Below are 21,729 nucleotides of genomic sequence, written 5' to 3'. Positions count from 1 at the left end.
ATCAAAATTTGCCAAATTTGGTCATTTCGATATGTTTCTGATATATAATGAAGTGTGATATGTATGCAATTTATTCTGCTGTTAACTCTTGATATTTTTAAATTAGATTTGCTTGCACTTTGTTGAACTTAACGTTAGTCATGTTGCATATTAATTTGTTTGCAATTTGTTCAACTGTTAATGTATACAGGAAGTTCTAAAAATTCAAATATTCAGACTGATCATTCATGGTGGAAACTGAGAATTTTTATTCTAATAAGATAAGTAATCCAAATGTAATTTTACATCAGCCTAAAGAATATTTGATGATTAATTATTTCTTGTATGAATCACAATTTGGTAACTGTAACAAAGAGAAGTAGCTGGAATAGACCTACAAATGCAATTCTAATTGTCAAACTAATGTACATGTTAGCAGCAATAAGCAAAATCAGGCATTAAGCCTAAAGCCTAGTCAATAAGCTATTGACTAGTCAATTACTAATTGCCTAAAAAAAATCAGGCTTTAGGCTTATTCCCTGAAATGATAGTGGTCAAAATCTACTTATTTCCTAGGCAATAATAAATAAAGAAAGAAAGAAAACATTGCATTTTAATCTTTTAAAGATTGTTGTCTCTTTAACATATTCCCAATTTCCACTCTTTTCCATATAAATTATTAGTTTTTTCAATACTGTTAATCCTTAACTATAGAGAGAACATCAGATATTGCCAAAGGCCACTACACACACCAATGTACAACTAAATAAGTTTATAAGGTTCTGAGTTGTTTTCAAGTAATATTTAGTAAATGTTCTTTTCACTACTTACTTGATTTCCATTAAATGGTTTTCATTTGCTCATCTTGTGTAGTCGTGTCAACATGTCTCAATTCGAGGAAAAATTTAACGCAGAAATGAGAAATCGCTATGAGAAGGGGAAAACTAGGAATATATGTTCTTGTGAGAAATATAATGAAATTTTGGAACTTTTGAAAAAGGAATCAACAGCAGCAACTAAAAAGAAATCGTCGACTGAATATTACTATTCTACCAGATTTGATGTTCTCTCTGTGGCTGGGATTGAGTGTCTAATAACCAAAGTACCAGAAGGTGATCAGCAGGGATTTAAGTTGTTCGCATATCTTGAAGAGCTTTTCGGTGTTTTGGAGAAAGCCCATAAAGAAATTGGACATGGGGGAAGAGACAGAATGCTCAAGAAAGTCAATGAGGGGTATGCTAATGTCTCGAGGGATAGTATAGAGCTTTTTCTTGCATATTGTGAAAACTGTTGTTTGAAGAAAAAACATTTATCCTTTTAGATCACAATTGTTGAGGCTGGTATAGTCCTTTTGCCTGTTCGTCCGTCATACATAGTTTCAATTTCACAGTATCATGATATTTTGTATTTTTGTCACATTCATTCACTTATACAACTTTTATTTCAGCCTCAACAGATTTGTGTGGTGTGTACTTTAGAAACATCAGGCGCGCATAGTTGTGGAAAGTGTAATACCTCCATTCACGTCATTTGTGGTAAAGAAATCGTAAACTCAGAGGAAAGCTTCAGTAGCAAAGTTCTCTGTCCACACTGCTTTCTTGATACGAGACGTATTCGTCATTGATTAGGGGCAAAAGAAAGGCAGGACAAACAGGCCATGTCTATGGTGAACAGAGGCAAGAAACTACTTGGTACTCCAGAGGTTGGACAAACAGTAGCAGTGCCAATTCCAATGTATGACCGTGGAAAGGGTGACAGTAAAAATCTACTCGGACGGATAGCTGAGGTATTTATTAGACTAAATATTACATCATTAATTACATATCATATCAAATACAATTCATGGCCTCATATTAAAAATGTTGAGCCAGATATTTTTTCACTTTGTCCGTCCGTCTATTTGTCTGTATGTCAGTCTGTCAGTTTTTGTGAACACTAAAAATTAAAGATATATGACACAGAGGTATAAGCCACACCCTACCTTGACACAGAAGCAGAAGAATGCTACATCAATTTTATGAAACTACATTTTATATAAAAAATGTGCATTTAAAAGACATTACTAACACATTATCCTTTTTTCAAAAGTAAGCAATTTTTTACAGGTAGACGAACATGGTCTCGGTAGAATAGCCACCAAGTATGGGGAGCTGAAAGGGAAATACGGTTCAAATGAATTCAGTATGTGTAAAAAGACATTGCTTAGTGAGAATGATACAAGTCATGAAACATCTCTAAGTGTTAGAGAGAATCAATTTCCGGCGGTCAGGGTTTCCAACATTGTAGCTGCACGACAAAATGCAACACAAACAGATGTAAATGCAGGAAAATGGGAAAGTTATGTAACAGCAGATGCCATTCTTCCAACACATGTGACAATAATAGACAAAAGCACTAGCCTTATATATTTCTGTATTATAATGTAAATGTGTTCAATTGTCAATAATTTAATTTCATGAGCTTTGGTTTATTTTAAAAGGCCAAAATTAAAGAAAAAATATGCACCAGGCAATAGGCCTAATGCCTGCCTCTTTTTTTCAGTCATTAGGCTTATTTCCTAGTCTTTAAGCTTAAAGCCTAACACATTTCAGTCAATAAGGTTATTAACTAGTCAATAGCTTATTGCCTAGGCTTTTTAGGCTTAATGCCTGATTTTGCTTATTGCCGCTAACATACACATGTAGCAAATAATGATACAATGAATCAAAAACGAACAAAACTATCATTCATGGATTTATTTAGATAGCATTTCTTACTAGGAATAAGGTTATAATACATTCAAGGCTTTTTACATTGTACAAATCATTTTCTTACTAAAGAGGCTTACCAAGGACAATAACTCATTTAAACACAATTTCATTGTAATTTATTAAATTCATATGGTTACAATTTGTTATAATGTTTCTAATTTGTTAATGATTTATGTTTTTTATTAGGTTACAATTCAGTTTTGATTTGCTTGCTATCTGGCTGCCATTTACATAATTGAAAATTTAATTTGCTTTTGATATTCTTGTGATTTCATTGTGATTTGGTAACAGTGATTTATAAGATCTTTTGCATGGCAATTTGCATTGCATTCAAAATCACATTCATTACAGTTTGTTTATGATTTGATACTGCGATTTTATAAGGGATTTTTTGAAATGAGTTATATCTAATGGTATTTATAAGGCTCCAATGATATTTCAAACAAAATTTTCCTAAAGATAGTTACAGTTCCTACCAATAAACCAAGCTTAATCTTACAAATAATTTTCTGGTAATTATTTCATTAACCTCTGAATAATGTAATAATTGCTAAAATTCTTCACAATCAACTCCTAAATGAACCTAATCAGTTTTATTAATTTCAAGTCGCAACATTTTATAACACCTGTAAGGGAGATATACTCACATCAGCGATGTTGTTAAAACATATGTGTCCATCACCACCATACCCTTCTATACATGTACAACTGTAAATCAAAAACAAATATCTTATACAATATCAATCTACAAGACAAAGTAAAGTATATTACAACCAACATTTGGTGCCAACTAAAGATCATCATTTGTAAATGGACTCATGAACTACAATTACAGTGGTATAGACATTAGACATTAAACAGATGGTAGACTGTAGATATATCAAAATAGAAATACTGTAAGCAAGCACACAAAGAGAATACCCACCCCCACATCCACCCACTTAAAATGAAAAATATAACCTATAAGTTTAATTATCTCCTTTTTGAGTCCTTTGACAGTAATTATTTCCTTAACATCCAAACCTTCCTATATTCCTTTGATTGGTTTAAGAGTTTGTTTACAAGGTTTTAACATGTAAAACACTTATGTTGGATTATCTCCCTCTAGAGTTCTCCAACAACGGCTATATTCCTTCATGCATATCTACATATGACGCCCAACCTTCCTATAAAGTTTCATCAAAATCTGTTAAGTGGTTTGGGAGGATATGTGCTTATGAGGTTTTAACATGTAAAACAGTTTGGAGTACTCAAACAGTTACTATACTCCTTCGTGCACATCTACATATGATGCCCAAACTTCCTATTAAGTTTCATCAAAATCTGTTAAGTGGTTTGGGAGGATTTGTGCTTATGAGGTTTTAACATGTAAAACCCTTTGGAATACTCCGACAATTACTATATTCCTTCATGCATATCTACATAAGATGCCCAACCCTCAAATAAAGTTTCATCAAAATACCCTGAGCTGAGTTGTGCTTACAAGAAAATAAAAGACAGGGTGATTCAAATACAAACTTTGTTCGGTATAACATAATAATGAAAATACATTAAATGATACCTTTTTGTGACATTCTAAATATAAAGAAGACACAGATTTACATGTAATACAAAGAGCTAATTTTTTCCACAAACAATTTACAAGTTATTATTGGATCCTTATTATTTCATGTTTTCATCAATTCTTTCATCTTTGAAGTATTTTAGTATTCTATATACTTGAATTTTGAGTAGGTGTTTCTATTCACATAGAAAAAGTGTGGATAAATAAGTAGTGAAATCTATTGCTAGTATCTCCAATGTGACAAAGAGTTCATAAAAGGAAATTCCTAATAACATTTCTCCATCTACATCTTTCAATAGGTCAATCATTGTTTGTTACCTGAAATCTACTTAACACAATAGGGTTTTTAATTATTTTGAAGAAAACCATATACTGAAATTTGTCTTTAAAAATATTACAAGTATTTACTGAAAAGATATATTACAAACAATTACCGGTAATGTTTTGTGTAATCTAGATAAATGACAACACACAATTATCTAGAATTGCTTTTATATATATTGACCACGTAAGATTGTTCCAGTTGTAGAACTTTCTGACAAATACATCATATAAAATAGCAGAGAGCTTTCACACATTCAAAGTATTAGTAGAAACAGTTATTTTACAGTTAATCTCAATTTTATACAAATATCAAAAGGAGATCTGCTTGATTCCCAGTTATCATAAACTGGGTGGGGATGACCTTTAATAAAGTATTAATTTGCACATTTGCAAATGTATCTTTTTGACAGCAAAATAAATTCTGCTAACAGATGTGGCATTAACTGAGTTATCATTGTTAAACAACAGTGTATAAGGTCTCCCACTCAGCAAAATTCTAGCAACATCAACTTTGACTTAAAATCTAGTTACCTTAAAATCAAAATTTGTTGCCTTTATTACTCAAACTGATTCCATCTAAGCAAGTTTCATTCAAATCTATTCAAGCAAATAATGTATAATAAACTACTTACAAATAGAAGACTGCTACAATCCCTAAGTAAAAAGCATACTGTGATAGTACTTACAGTAAATGCATGGGTACCATTTTTCATAGTTTAGGGAAAAATTATCAGGTCATAGATTATATAATTCATGGATTCGACAATTATGTCATACAAACCAATGGAAAATTTCCTTTTTGTTGGGACCAAATTTTAACAAAGCATGAAAACCACAAAAATTGGCACCCCATGAACAATAATACTTTCACAGTAGACTTTTATAGTAGCATAGCTAAGTATAATAGGTTATAGTACTTACTCAAACTGGAAAGGACCAATCACTGAGCAGTTGGCAAACTCACTACAGTATGATGAGTTAATAGAACAAATATCAATCAGCTCACACGTCTGGCTCAATGGATCCATTTCATAACCAACCATACATATACATTTATGCTGAAACAATTCAGTTTGATTGTTTATTTCTCATCATTTTCTATCAACTAACTTGGTACCGTAATGTAATTAAAACCATTCAATCTGCAGTCTTCAATTCAATTAAATCAAAACTCAAGGCTTTGATGAAGGGAAAAATCTTTTTTTTGACTTTTATCAATTAGAAATTAAATTGTAAAGACTGTTTTTAATTTTTGACCAAGTTATGCTTGCATAAAACCAACTTCGGGACAGTATATGTTTATTAATAAACTGCTTTACTGTTTATGAAGTGTAAACTGGCCCAATGCTGGTGATTTCGCATAACCTGACCAAAAGTTAAAACCAATCCTGAAATAAAATTACAGGGATCACTATGCAGAGGGTAGTGTCAAATTCCCCACCAGTATAAAAAATGACTAATAGAACCAAAAGAGGCTAGGTACCTGATGATCAATTAAAATTAAATATGTATCATTAAATATTTACTTTACATTGCAATTTGAAGGCTTTCCCCATGTTATTTGACTTGTAACCTTTTGTCAACGAAACTGAAGAAACATTTATCAACGAGATTAAGCCTGGTTCAGCCAAGGATTTGCTGAAATTTCATTTTCATCACTGGTTTTACCATAGGCTAAAATGATTGTAAAAATAAGAATTTTCATGAATCACCAAAAAAAACCAATTATGTCATACCTGTCCTGGCCCAATATACTGACACACTGTTTTATTTGTATCACAACCTCCACTATTATCCTGACAAGGGTCAACAGGGTCACAGACATACCCATCACCATGGTAACCAGGTAAACATGAACAATTATATGTACCAGCACCAGTGGATGTACAAGTGGCATTACTGTGGCATTCTGTCATACCAGATTCTGTACACATGTCTATTGCTGCAAAGTAAAAAAACTTTCATGAAAAAAGAACAATTCAGGTAAATGTACAGGTTACAGACCACCAATTCAACCAATGAGCATTTGGAACGTACGCAAAAATAGTCCTACGCAGAAATTACCCCTGTTCCTCATAGTGCTGTGAAAAAAGTTCTCATCTTATTTTAAAAATTTAAACAGTTTCTGAAAGGAAAAACATTTCTGTACATTTTATAGGTGCATTTTGCTTCTTGTGATGTGAAGCCTAATCTCCATAATGATTTTTAAATATACCCCTATCTTGTGAAAACACTGGGATTTCCCATGCTATTTATAGACCCTTCACTTCCGGTGACCAGTACTGCACTGCAAGTCTGCTAACCCCACATGCCATTCTGAGGATTGTGAGCTGACATATGTAGAATCATGCTGATATATAGTCATCTGCAGGTTAAAGTTAAGGTAAAGTCCAGAGAAGCCATTGAATATTGTGAAATTAGCATAGAAGCCTATGGGAAGTGGAATTAGTGGTTTTTAGCCTTAAGCTGAAGCCATGGCAAAATGAAAAGTTTCTTGAAATAGCTTTAAACTACTTGAAGATCTTGTTAACTTTGCCATGAGAGGAATACACTACAAAAATCCTTCAAAATATGCATTTTTTTAAGTTATAGGTCCAAATTATGGAAAATTGGTCTTTTTGGCTGATTTTTATGTCCTATCTTGTAAAAAGTGTAGAAAATTTAGTAAAAATATCAAATATTAAACTTTGAGGGCTATATTTACCTAAATATGGTAGTAATAAGCACTTGAAATCAAGTTTTGTGTAGATTTGAGCAAAAATTAGGTTAGAAATGAGGAAAAACTCACTTTCATTACTGCGGTTAAGGCCATATAAGCATTCCCCTATGGCAACATGGAAAATCCATTATTGAGCACTTTTTTTGCTTTAGGTGCCCTTTACTGGTCATGTTTTAATGTGAAAACACTGTATTTACAAATTTAAAGCCAAATATATCACCTTTTGTGAAAATTTAAAGATTTAGGATGTTTGACATGTGATCAAGAAAAAGGGGGAGGCATGTCAGAAATAAATTTTTAAAAATAGACCAATTTCTCAGAAAATGATTACTTTTAAAACTATTTCTTCATTAATATTGTTAAAAAACAAGTTGTGATTGATATTTTTTATTTGAAAAGTCAGAAAAAGTTCTTTGCAAATATTTAATGCATTTCAGTATGGTAGAATATTTTCACTTTTTTGCTCGCACAACTTGGTTACCCTATATTTAAAAATCAAATATTTAAAAAAGTGCTTGTCACATTTCACTGAAACTTTGCAAATGCATTCAGTATGTGTGTAGGAAGATACCTGTATAGTTATTTATTTTTTCTAAGACAAAAAGTGACTCTTTAGGTTACAGACCACCAATTCAACCAATGAGCATTTGGAACGTACGCAAAAATAGTCCTACGCAGAAATTACCCCTGTTCCTCATAGTGCTGTGAAAAAAGTTCTCATCTTATTTTAAAAATTTAAACAGTTTCTGAAAGGAAAAACATTTCTGTACATTTTATAGGTGCATTTTGCTTCTTGTGATGTGAAGCCTAATCTCCATAATGATTTTTAAATATACCCCTATCTTGTGAAAACACTGGGATTTCCCATGCTATTTATAGACCCTTCACTTCCGGTGACCAGTACTGCACTGCAAGTCTGCTAACCCCACATGCCATTCTGAGGATTGTGAGCTGACATATGTAGAATCATGCTGATATATAGTCATCTGCAGGTTAAAGTTAAGGTAAAGTCCAGAGAAGCCATTGAATATTGTGAAATTAGCATAGAAGCCTATGGGAAGTGGAATTAGTGGTTTTTAGCCTACATGTATCATAACTCTTAAAAAGGAGTAATTAATTAGCCTTTTAAATTAAATATGTAACTAATGGTTCTGAGTTAACTTTCAAAACTTTCTGAAATTATTAAATGAAAACTAAATTTTGATTAGGGTGTCATCAAATAGCCTGATTCCAGAACAAACTAAGCATAGAAAATTGATCATCACAGATAGCAATCATTCAAAGTGAGAAGTCATAATTTATGGTGACATCAGTATCATTATCATAACTCACATACTGTAGTAATGATGACTTCAGTATCACTATCATTACTTACAGACATGTCATGTACAGACCTACTGAGAACTAATGATGACTTCAATACCACTATTAGTACTTACTGACTTACCGCTCACTGTGTACTAATGGTAACTTCCCTATCCCTATCACTATCACTGCTTACAGACTTACAGACAAACTGTGTACTAATGGTGACTGTAGTCTCACTATCATTACTTACAAACTCACTGTGTACTTATGAAGACTTCTGTATCACTATCATTACTTACAGACACACTGTGTACTAATGGCAACTTCAGTCTCACTATTATGACATACACACATGTACTTATGGTGACTTCGGTATCACTATCACTATTTACAGACACACTGTGTACTTATGGTGACTTTAGTATCACTATCATTACTTACAGGCACTCATGTGTACTAATGGTGACTTCCCTATCACTATCACTATCATTACTTACAGACACATATGTTTACTAATGATGACTTCAGTATTGCTATTAGTACTTTCAGGCACACATGTGTACTAATGGTGACTTCAGTATCACTGTCATTACTTGCAGGCAGGTGTGAACTAATGGTGATTTCAGTCCTACTATCATTACCACATACATACATGTTCTTATGGTGACTTCAGTATCACTATCATTACTTACAAAATGTGTATTAATGGTGACTTCCCTATCACTATTACTATCATTACTTACAGACACATATTTTTACTAATGGTGATTTCAATATCACTATCATTACTTACGGACACACATGTTTACTAATGGTGACTTCAATTTCACTATCATTACTTACAAACATTTAGTGTACAAACCTACTGTGTACTAATGATGACAAAAGTATCACTATCAGTACTTACGGACACACTGTTTACTAATGGTGACTTCAGTATCAGTATTGTTACTTGTAACTTCAGTTTCATTTTTATTCACATGTATTCTCTTGTACCACTGGTTACATGTACACATCACCCAGCCAAATACATCTTTACACTTAGAATTATCTGGACAAGTCATGTTCTTACATTTCTCAAGTTCTGTAACAACATATACTATGTTATTCATATCAAGTTCTGTAACAACATATACTATGTTATCAACTTAAGTGCTTAAGGACTGTTTTTTTTCAAGTTTTGATCAAGTTGTGCAAAAGTACCAACTTTGGGACAGTTTATGCTTAATGAACTAAATAAACTGTACAAAGCTGGTTTGCAAGCATAACTTGGTCAAATATTTTTGAAAATTCTTGTAATTTAATTTCTAACTGATTAAAAATTAAGATTTGTTCATCAAAGCTTTATTTAGTTTGGAACTGACTGTGGACCAGTAGCTGTTAATGACGTCTCAGTACAAAGTTTGTCCATACACCTATAGAGAACTAACCAATCCAAAGACTTATAACAAATCAAATAAAATCATTTACTATTTAACAGATTTTATCTTTTTAAATGTAAGAAAATTGATAATTATGCAAAGATATATTGGTATTTTCTCTGCTTGAACTAATCACGGTCATTTGATGTCATTCCATCTCAAGAGATAATTATCCTTTTTAGATTTACTCCTAATCTGGTTTACTGGTCATAAGTCACCCTAGGTTAAAATATAGACTCAGGTCACCAGCAACTGATACACAATATATGAGTAAATTATCGCTTATGAAATGAAATAAAAACAAAAATTAGATTATCTAAATTAACTTGTGCATTTATATCGAAAGATGATATAAGTAATTTGAAAGAAATATCTAAACAATTTTTTCTTTAAATTTGAAAATTAAAACTTTTAGAAGTAAATAAAATAACGTCATATTCGCTCAGCTAATCAAAAGACAGGAGACGTTATATTTGAGAGAAACTTGTGGAATGAAAATATTACCCAGGCATCCAGGTTAAATTTACTCCTTCATTATTACTCTTTCAAAAAAAAGATTGCCTTAAAAAAATTACTATCTTATGAGACAACATATACCAAGTATGAATTTAATGCTATATAGAAATAAGACTTTTGAAAACAGTCAATACTTTAGATGAAAAAGAATAATAATCTAACTTAAAACAGGATTAAAATACCTTGGTCACACAAAGTCCCATTATATCCAGAATCACAGTCACATGACCCATCTCCATGGCTACCAGAACTGCATTTCCCATTGATACAGTTACACTCTAAATAGTACATAAATGTTAAAGATTTGTAGGTCTTGATTAATTTCTCGTTGATGCTCAGTCTATGACATAGCAAGTTTCCATAAAACTTTGTTCCTAGAATGGTTTACAGGTTTTATGTTTTGTAAAATGATAATATCTTACTGTTTCACACCAGTTATTTTTCTGAAGTGTAAATAAGTATAATTATAAAGTTCCCTCAAGTCCATGTATTATAAACTTGTGAACAACAGTGTATTGAATGTAAACCTCAGGTTTCACTGGACAGTTACATTGAGTTATGACTCCATTACTTAAAAGACTGCTATACAGGATGTGAAAAAAATTCACAAGCCATAAGCAATCTGCAATGCTAATTCTGTTGTACTGTACTCATTTGCAGAAAGGGTTAAGTACTGGGTGAGGCAGAGGCATAAAAATCTACCCCCTGTCCAATGGAGATTGGAATTCTTCATCTTCAATTAAATTAACCTGACCATTTTTCCATTAAAGTATTATGGCTACTAATATTAATACAATCATAATACTATTATGAGATTTATGGAGCTCAATAATGTAAGGTTTTATAATGATTTATTCACTGTGTCATAGTTTTCCTTTCCACTTTCGTCTACCCCGGACTTGACTTTTTATGAGCAACTTGGTGGGTGTTTCTAGAAAAACAGAGGATGCTTACCCTACCGGTGCACCTGGTCAATGCTCTCAGTTTTAAGTGGAATCTGAGTTGCTCATTTATTTTTATTACTTTGTATGTATTATTTCAATTACTTTATGTTTTTTGTTGTGGTTCTCTGTTTTCCATATCTGGTCTTCGTCTCTGGATTGCATTCTTTTGATTTCCCCTAGAATCTTGGTTAGCTTGATTTCTCCTACTCTTAGCCAGTAATTAAAAAAGCACATGACTTTTAAGCACGGTTCGAGGATTTTTAGCCTCCATTTTACATTTTCCTTTTTTTTTTAGACTTCATGGGAGAAACCAATTTTCCTTCAGTCTATTCTTGACATAAATCATTTCTTCCTTCTCTACGTAAAATTAAGATTTTAACATGCTCGTTAAAGCTGGCATGTTGAAAATCTTAATTTCCATCTCAGGTGGAGAAATAATTTAAATCACTCATTACTGAAGGAGATTCTACATAAAAGGAACAACATCTGTGTTGCTTTCTTCACAATTTAAATACAGCTTCATTATCACTCATGAAATCTTTAGCAGTGACCTATTTCTTTGATAATTGATAAATCAAATCCAGTCAATGAATTTACAAACAAAATCAGTCTATACAGATAGTTTTCTATCACCTTAAAAATTGAAACATTTTAAAACAAATGGAAGGATATGTTTAGAAGTGGTGTAAATAAAATTGAGGCTGTACCTATTAAACGCGTGAAAAATTATTTCAAAATACACATGCCTTTCTTAAGAGAACTTGATGTTAGATCAGAAAAAAATGGATACCCTATATACCAATAGTAATAGTACTGTATGTATAAAACAATATAAGATTATTGTGATTTGTTATAAAATACAGATATTGAAAAAAAAATAAGATAAACAATGACTTCTTACCCTGATCACATTGGGATCCATATACTGTGTCATTTTTACATCTCTCACATGCAAATCCTGTGAAGTCATCCTGAAAATCAAGGATAAATTTACACTGATACATCCTTCATAGAACTACATTAGAGATACAGCTTACATTTTCATCAGTAATATTTATCCTGAGTCTTGGCATTTTCAAGCTTAGATTTGAATAAAAGAATTTAAACCATGTGTTACATTTTTGTTCTCAGATGTATTTTTTTACAATGTCAACACACTACCAAGATATTTATACATGCTTTGAACTTATGAATCCAAAATGATAAATGTAAAAATAAAAGGCTCTACAGAGCCTGAATTACTCCTGATAAAATAAGATATCTGAAGGCCATATTATTTCATCGAGCAGAACAAAAATCAAGTAATCAAAAAGAGGCTCCTTCTTATGGCATTCCTGAAGTTTTGTATCCAGTAAATTCTTTATCAGTAATCATTTTCAAGAAGTATGTGGCTGCAAAGATAATTATGTTTTATCTATCAGGGCCAATAACTCTAAAAAAAAAAGAGTCATCATTCAATTTCTACAAGGATTACTTCATTGATTGAAAGTTTCTATCCATCCTTTATGGATATCAAGACATAATTTTTTTTGTTAATTTCTACTGGCAATAACTGATATGTCATAGAGTTATTGTATGATAATTGGAAAATATTGTCCTGAGTATTTTATTATAATACATTGCAACGGCTGGCCTGAATTATTATAATACATTGCAACGGCTGGCCTGAATTATTATAATAATCATACTCCAAGAGATGATATTCCCAAATAACCCTTTTATATAGTAGCAAAGCCTGTTTGTTGTCAATAAAGTTGATGCTATATTAGTTCAATATCAGAATTTACTGCATGCTTACTTTTTGTAGCTTTCTGTGGTAAATATTATATCACTTTACATTAAATCATTTAATCATATCAATCAGAATCAATTCCGAACATGAAAATTAATTGTTAACTACATGTAAAAGGGTTTAATGGCTATCTATCTCTTTGATTTATATAAAAATTCAGTTATTTTTTTTTCACCTTTACGTGGTGACTTGAAATTTGCAGAACTCAATAACTTTCGTGAAATATGTACAAGATTTTGTCATGCTAAACCAAAAAAAATCAACAAATAAATAAAAATGACCTTGCCTGTTCATTGCCTGATATGGTAAAACTTTGGCCTTACCTCAGACATGAACACTGTCCACTGCCTGATATTGTAAAACTTTGGCTTTATCAAACATGAACACTGTCCATTGCCTGATATTGTAAAACTTTGGCCTTACCCAATATGAACATTGTCCATTGCCTGATATGATAAAACTATGGCCTTACCCATGAACACTGTCCATTACCTGATATTGTAAAACTTTGGCCTTACCTTACATAAACACTGTCCACTGCCTAATATTGTAAAACTTTGGCCTTACCTTACATAAACACTGTCCACTGCCTAATATTGTAAAACTTTGGCCTTACCTTACATAAACACTGTCCACTGCCTAATATTGTAAAACTTTGGCCTTACCCGACATGAACACTGTCCATTGCCTGATATTGTAAAACTTTGGCCTTACCTTACATAAACACTGTCCACTGCCTAATATTGTAAAACTTTGGCCTTACCCGACATGAACACTGTCCATTGCCTGATATTGTTTCATTACAAGTTCCATGTCCACTACAAGGCAGATTAGATATACCAAGATCTTTTGGACAGTCTACAAACACAGAAGAATTCCAATGTTATACCTGTTAGTTGTTAATTTTTCAAGTTACAACAATGAAGCTTGCTCTTACATTTTTTAACGGAATTGAATAACATTTAGGATTTACCTAGAACTAAGCATTGAAAGGGTCTTATTTAACAAATGATTACATGTTAAAAAGCATGCTATTTGGATATCTAATACATTCATTCTGCAAAAATGCATTGAACTATCTTGTTGGTTGCTTTAAGGTTGGCAATGGTATATCAACTTGAAATATTATGATGCAGGGTTGGGTTCTAGCCTTTTTAACGGTCAGACATTATCAATTATATTCACAAATGTTAAAAAGAAGAACACAAGTACTATCTTTAAAAAAAAAGATGGCCGACACAATACAATATTCTTCTTTTTATTTCTAAATTTCTACATTTCTTTCAAGAAAAGTAACATGTGACAAGCAATTACAAAATTTCAATACCGTTTTTTTGAATGCCACTAAGTTATCAGTATTTGACCAATTGGGAAACAGAATTGCGATCAGGTGACTTGCGTTTCCATAGAAGAGAGTCCTTAAGATCAAAGGGTAAAAAGGGAAATTATACTGACTGCGTCAGAAAAAGAAGGGATATGACGAAACAAAACAAATGCACCAGAGTACAACTTTAATCCTAAACATTAAATACTTTTAAAGGTCACCATAAGGTCTTCATCAAGTGTAACAAGCTCTGAAAGAGTAATAAATCCACTATAACAGATTGATGATACTTCCTGACAAGAAGCTCTGAAGAGCTTACCTGGGCACAGTGTTTTGGACAAATAAAAGGATAAAACCAGCAGTATGATATAAGTATAAAAATTCTCTGTATCTATTATCATGATAAAGTTGTAGGTCAATGAGTGCAAAAAATGTCAATTTTGACAACAAGAGGCTCCCAGGAGCCTGAATCGCTCACCTGGTTAAATTTTGTCTTTCAAGGGCAATAAATTTAACATGATGTTATCCAACAATGCAAGAAGACTTTGGTAGGACTTATCATAAGGATCATTTCAGCAATTGAAAACTTCCTTCTATCTCATAGTTTTCAAGATATTGGCTGAAAACTTTTAAAAAAAATGTAATTTTTCATTTTTCAAGGGCAATAATTCTTACAAGGAGTCACCAGACAACTTTGATCCCGGAAGACTTTTGGAAGCCTTATAATAAAGATCATTTCAGCAACTGAAAGAGTTTGGCTAAACCTAATGGTTTTGGAGGCCAGGTGAGCTAATAAAAGGGACATTAAACTCCTCCAAAAAGTCAACTTATGACTGACTTGAACAAAATTGCAGCCCTTAATTGTCATTCTGCACATTTTTTCTACTTTGAGGTTCTCTATATCTGTTATCTGATACCAACACAATAAGTACTGCTTTAAGTAGGGAGTATACACATTGCTTCTCTTCACCAATGAAGTTCTTTTGTTCTGTTTACAACTTGTTCTTTAGTTGTTTTCTCTTCAAACACTCCCAGCTGTGTTTATTTTGTACACTTTGTTAAAACATGATGTGTGCAACGGCTTGCTTTTGTTAATGATATGTGACTCCTGAATGATTTGAAGGGGCACTTATTCATATAAATATGTGCAATGATTTTAGTCCCGACATGTGCACTACTATGAAATATTACAAAAGTCTTGATACTGCATTTTCTTAATTCTCTATAAGTGTAGACTTAAAAAAATTATGCTGACTTTTGGTTTTGATCACTTGTGTTAAACATAAAATTTGTAAAGCAGTATTTATAACAAGAATAGGTATGGTGTATATGGTGAGACAACAACCCCACCAGGATGAATATGTCAGCCCAAGACTGACATTTTCATTTTACATGATTAACAAATATTTTCATCAAAAAGAAAACATATAAATGAATAGAGAACAGTCCTTTGCACTCAGATACGTATACTATTATAATTGATAAACTTAATATATAATTCAACCAAAGTTAATAGTGAAAAACTTGTCCCAGGCTGGACCCTGTATAATAACATGTGAATACTTAAGGAGCTGGAGATGTTGGTGTCATCTATTCCATGTTTCTGGTGGAGTATGGTAAGAGGTAGTCTGAGTAAAAGTGTGCATGTCTACTACATTGTTGGATTAAGTGTTATAAGAATGACAATCACCAACTGCCCTTGATATCATTCTTGAATGAACATTTATTTGTACATAACCTGGTACAATCTTCAAATAGTACTTTAGGTTCTTTTGAATCTATGAAACATTACTTACTTTTTTGTAACAAGTACTCTGAACTACAAAAAGAATTATAAAATTCCTCTTCCAGTGATAATTGACACAAAGTTGTTATTATTTGGTTCACCTAGGTTAACTGATAAGCAAAACAGAAACATTTTCCTTCATTGTTCAAAAATTTATTTCGAAAAGTAATAGAATAGTAATGCTTTCCAAACATGCATTCACCCTTTCAAACATCCAAATGAAAATAAGTGCGGATATCTGATTTTTAATTTCTTTTTAATATACTTTTGATGCAAATGCTGGTTTTTCCATTTACCCAATCTTCATTTGCATATATTGAATTCTAATGTAACGGTGAGTTTATACACATTAAGCTGCACTTGTATGTGCTATAAATATTCTGTCTACTGTACAACCTATGAGATGGTTTTGTAAACAAAAACTGAACTGAGCTTGTCATAGTCATTTTTAAATATTTTTTTTTAAATATTATTGTATATGCTAGATCTTCAAGTACTGAAGATCAAACAACCACATATCTCAAATAATTGAAGATGCATTTTAAGCTAAGAAAGTTGTTCTCACAAGTAGAATCAGTAGTAAGATGTTTAAGTGGACAAAATCCTACTTTTACAAAAAAAAAAAAAGAGCGCAAATAACGGTAGATAGCACAAATGGGTAAAAAGTATTACTCAAGTAAGGTGTTTCCCAAGGATAAGTGCTCCCACCCACACTGTTCATACTTAACATGAATGATATAGTCCCAGTGCTACCTAAAGTTGTCTATTCAACTCTTTCTGCGTAAGATCTTGTACTTTGGTGCTAAGAAGAATATGCCAGCACAGTCAACTTCAGAATGCAAGGTGCTTTATATAAAATTTCTGAATACCATCATTAGAAAGAAAACAACAGCTACCCTCTTCTCACAATCTACAAAGGCCAAGCATGGAAAACTTATCATTAATGAAACACCAGTTAGATTTGAAGATTTTATATAATATTCATTTATATTTTCTCAAATTTAAGCTTGATGGAAAAAATATCACAGAACGACTCATTCATGTAACTACATGATGAAGTTTTCCACTTGACATAACTAGCCTTTAATGGCATTACATACTATATACAAGTGTGCTATTAAACTTAGAAGTAGTTCAGCTTCCAAAATACCATTAACAAAGAATAACAAACTTTTGATATGTGCCAATAATTGAACCCATGACCCTTGGCAGAGTTACCTAGTACTGAGATACAGGTAAAACTTATTGAGTAACCCAGCTATCTATCTCCCAAAAGTAGCTAGTGCTGAAGCATCCTTCCAAGGTGCTGAAGCAACATCACATTTGTAGATCAGAGATTTTTCATTGAAACACAGGATACTACCATTTTCACTCTTTATATTTGATTGGTATTAGATGAGGTACAATGAAATATTAGTCTCTTGATTGATTTCAGTACACTGTATTAATCAGACTGAAGTCTTCGAAGTTGCTGATTGTCAAATATTCTATGCCAATGATTTTGGCTTTCTTTTAAAATCCGAAATGGCATGAATGTGATATGCTCTAAAGAGGTACTACCTCTTAAATATCATACACCTCTTAAATAACCTCTTAAATATCATACACCTCTTAAATATCATACACATGTGACATTTTGATCTTGTATTAAGCTGGAACTATGATGCTTTGGCAGTAAACATAGCACTGATCATCAGCTTAATGTGGAGTAGTAATATATAATTATGAAAATCATATGCAAATGTAAAGTACTGAAAGTATGAGTGCAAGAAGTTGCTAACAATATTAGCGACTTCAAAAAGACGAAAGCTAATTTAGGAACTGGTTATCTGCAGTTCATGTTGAGTGTATCTAAGTGTTTTAAATTTCAACTTTTATACATACTTTTAGATTTTAAGATAATCTTTGTTTTTAATCCTTTGACAAATTAGAAAAGTAATAGTTGAAGAACTACAGTATAGGAGGGTTCGCCAATCTCATTAGTGATGTCATATTTGGTTGGCAAATAAACAATTGAAAATTTCATGATAACAATCCCAATTTTAAAAACTTTATTACTTTGTTGTTTTATAAACCAATTTTGGTTTTGTAAAATGTCTCATTGAGATAAATAATTCATATTTTGAAAGTGAATTTATAGCTCTTTTACTTGAAAAAACAAATTTGTGATTCATTCATTCATTCATTCTTGAATTCCTCAAAATAGAGATTACATGAATTGCAATTACATAATTACAAATTAATTAAGACACAAATAGGAAATATTAAATAATAATAATAATGAATTGTATTACTAATCCATATCTATATACAAGTAAAGTGAGCAAGATATGTTCGTGTACTGGTGACATTACATGCATTAGCTACAAAAATGTATTGCAACAACGTAAGCATCTTAAATATTCGCCTGTTGACTTTACAATATGGATGTAGCAGAGTCGTCTGAATTCATCAATATCGGAATCACGGAGTTCAGTGGAAGTTTTTCTACCGAGGAGAATTCGGACAAGCGATTCATCATCATACTCGCTTAGTTCTACGTACAGCTCTAGAGGAAATTGTTCAATTATAAGTCCATCCAAACATTAAACAACTCTGAAGTACTTGTTGTACAGTTTTGGGTAGCATGGACAAGCATATCGGTGAATGTTTGATCACATAATTTACCTGATTGTTCGATTAGGTTTGGTACAGAAGAAATATATTTTGCAATAATGTGAGCGGTACGCAAATCAAAGCAGTTTGTAGGGTACTTCCAGATGTCAGCAACAGCAATGGAATTATGGATTTCTCTGAATCGACTAAAGCCACTATGTGAGTCTATACGTGTTTTCCAGTCATTATCATGTTTTGTATGAACTGCATTTACCACCACGTGTTTCCATTGTAATTCACCAGGAAAGTCACCGTCTCTGATAAAGATCGCAAGGGATTCGTACAGGTTATAATTGATTGAGATATCTAAAATATCTGGGATAAAGCCTATGCGATTTTGATTTTCTGTTAAGCAGGTTAAAAGTCTGTGTAGGAAGATAGTTTTCGGCAAGCAGCTATTATCCAACTTGTAAAGTTTGCAGAAGTTTGCGTTTTTCGATTTTACTTGTTATGCTGCGTAACCCAACCATACTTTCGCAAATGTCCGATCGTGTGAGTGTGCTGAACTTTTGTGCATGAAATCTATTTAGAAGTGCTAGCTCGGTATTCGTTAAATTGTTTGGCGGGTGTTTCTAGAAAAGCAGAGGACGCTTACCCTACCGGTGCACCTGGTCCATGCTCCTATTTTTTAGTGGAGTCCGAGTTGCTCATTTACTTTTGTTACTTTGTATGTATGATTTTAGTTACTTTATGTTCTTTGTTGTGTTTGTCTGTTTTCCGTGTCTGGTCTTTGTCCCTGGAATACATTCTTCTGATTACCGCTATAACCTTGGTTCCCTTGATTACTCTTCCATACTTCACCACCGTATAGATCAGTGGGTATAACAACTGATTTATATAATTTTATAAGCACCGACGAGTTTGTATTTCCACATCTGATATTGTCAATTGCAAAATAAGTGTTTCTACCTTTCCTACAAACGTTCGTTGTCCTTGAGAGAGACTTAAATTTACCATTGAGTTCAATCCCTATATGCACATGGCTTTCTAAAATTGGAATTATTTCCTGGGTAACTGTCCAGTTTAAGTCTGATATTATGAACGATTTTTAAAAATTGTATCACACACGATTTCTTTCAATTGAACTGAAACCGCCACTTATTTGCATAGTCGGTACACACATCAAGCATTCGTTGTAATGCTTTAGGTGTTGTAGCAATGCATGTAATATCGTCAGCAAGTGAAGGGGCACAACATTTTATACTATTTACACCTGTTACTTGATATTTGATATTTCAATCTGTTGCACACACAGAAGGAAGCAATAAACTGGTGCGATTGGGGAGCAATTGTTAACGTTTCGTATGCTAAATTGAGTAAAACTTCAAAATAAAAGGTGAAACTTGGTGGAAATGATTTATTTTAATTTATATAACATCACAGAATAATAGAAAACAATTAATAGGGCAGTTTTATGCAGTGTGATTTGCAGCCGTGACATTTATGCAAAAACGCCAGACTGGTTGGGTCTTCCCACCTTGATTTTAATGGCTGTTCAATATAACAGTCTCGCTACAGTCTTTGTAACTTGTTTTCGTGTTCGGCTTTTCAGTATGAAGATAAAACAGATTTCCTTAATTAGTCATCAATTTTAAAGTTAAGAAAGAAATGGGTTTCTGCATACATTACATAATCTTACAGTATCCCCCTGTTTCGATTAATAGTTTGTGACCACTTATGATAAATTTAGTTATATTCTGTCGAATAGTTTTATTTGGATGTGATGAATTGTGTCCTGTTTTAGTGTCAATATTTTGGAGATTTATATAAATAAAAGAAAAAAAACTTATTCACTTCCTTCAAATCTTCTATTCTTTTATCAGTTAAACTCTGACAATAACCATTTATTTGATTTCTTGTTTCGCCTTTAAAGTTGTTCTTACAGGGTGTTAATTTTGGATAGGCATCCGAAATTTGTCAATGAAGCTGCTAATTCTGTTTCCGTATTTTTACCATAGCTACAGAAATTTTTAACAAAATGTAATCTACAAGTCGTCTATCTATTGAGTGTAACCAAAACTTGTCAGTCCGATTAACTGCCCATTTCCATTATCCATATTCCTGCTACCCGACCCATCACTCCTATTCCCCGCCCTTTACTCTCAGTTTTCCTCCCCTGTCCGTCGACCTTGTAGCGTGTAATAAATATACCCTCCTACAATGCCGGAAACTTTCAACAATGCTTGAAGGTTTTTATCATTAATTATATGGAATAATAAAGAGAAATAACGGCTCTTAACCACTAATGTCCTTTTTCCATTGATGTCGATGCTATTTTCACCAAGTACAATGTACTTCGACGATCACTTGAAGAAGACTATATATATCACCTAACTGCTGCATGCATACACCAATAGCTTTTTAAATATTGTGAGGTTTAACGCGGGCTCTGCATGTTAGAAGTCTATCAATCTGATTAAAATATGCGATCTGACATCTGTCTGGTCAGCTTACGGAGGATAGCATAAAGATTTTATTATAAATATATTGGAAGTCATTGAGCTAAAGATGAGTGGAGACCCCTCTGCATTATATAAAAGAGGGGTCTTCGTGTTACAAAATACAGTGACCCTTTGATGAACAGATTTTCTCCTACAAATACATGAAGGTTCGTGTATATAGTGTCATATCACCAGTGCTGTAAAAA

At 32.5% G+C, this 21,729-nt stretch overlaps 2 protein-coding genes across 2 annotated transcripts in view; one reads left to right on the top strand and one right to left on the bottom strand.

The window, feature by feature from the left end:
- Positions 1-21,729, bottom strand: part of LOC148626902 (stabilin-2-like) — a 64,465-nt gene that overhangs the window by 42,083 nt on the left and 653 nt on the right. Inside the window, exons 2-8 of the mRNA XM_088558555.1 lie at positions 14,081-14,175; positions 12,427-12,496; positions 10,764-10,859; positions 9,552-9,728; positions 6,354-6,559; positions 5,539-5,675; positions 3,377-3,437 (exon numbers count right to left, since the gene is read on the bottom strand). Coding sequence (XP_088414681.1) covers positions 3,377-3,437; positions 5,539-5,675; positions 6,354-6,559; positions 9,552-9,728; positions 10,764-10,859; positions 12,427-12,496; positions 14,081-14,175 — 842 coding nt within the window. The remainder of the gene's footprint in view (positions 1-3,376; positions 3,438-5,538; positions 5,676-6,353; positions 6,560-9,551; positions 9,729-10,763; positions 10,860-12,426; positions 12,497-14,080; positions 14,176-21,729) is intronic.
- Positions 1,510-2,405, top strand: LOC148626903 (uncharacterized). The gene is made up of 2 exons (XM_088564607.1): positions 1,510-1,765; positions 2,085-2,405. The coding sequence occupies exons 1-2, from the start codon at positions 1,637-1,639 to the stop codon at positions 2,403-2,405; spliced, it is 450 nt and encodes a 149-aa protein (XP_088420733.1). The 5' UTR covers positions 1,510-1,636.

This window comes from Perna viridis, chromosome 1 (genome assembly GCF_037379345.1).
Source record: "Perna viridis isolate PV_CMFRI_1.1 ecotype Kerala chromosome 1, ASM3737934v1, whole genome shotgun sequence".
NCBI lineage: Eukaryota > Metazoa > Mollusca > Bivalvia > Mytilida > Mytilidae > Perna > Perna viridis.
Note: the sequence above shows the minus strand (reverse complement) of the source record. Positions and strands in the feature narration are given on the sequence as shown.

Bases quoted from the DNA above. Each gene is read 5' to 3' on its own strand.
- LOC148626903 (XM_088564607.1), top strand. From the start codon at position 1,637: ATGTCTATGGTGAACAGAGGCAAGAAACTACTTGGTACTCCAGAGGTT. The intron at 1,766-2,084 runs GTATTTATTAGA...AATTTTTTACAG, and splicing joins TACTCGGACGGATAGCTGAG to GTAGACGAACATGGTCTCGG.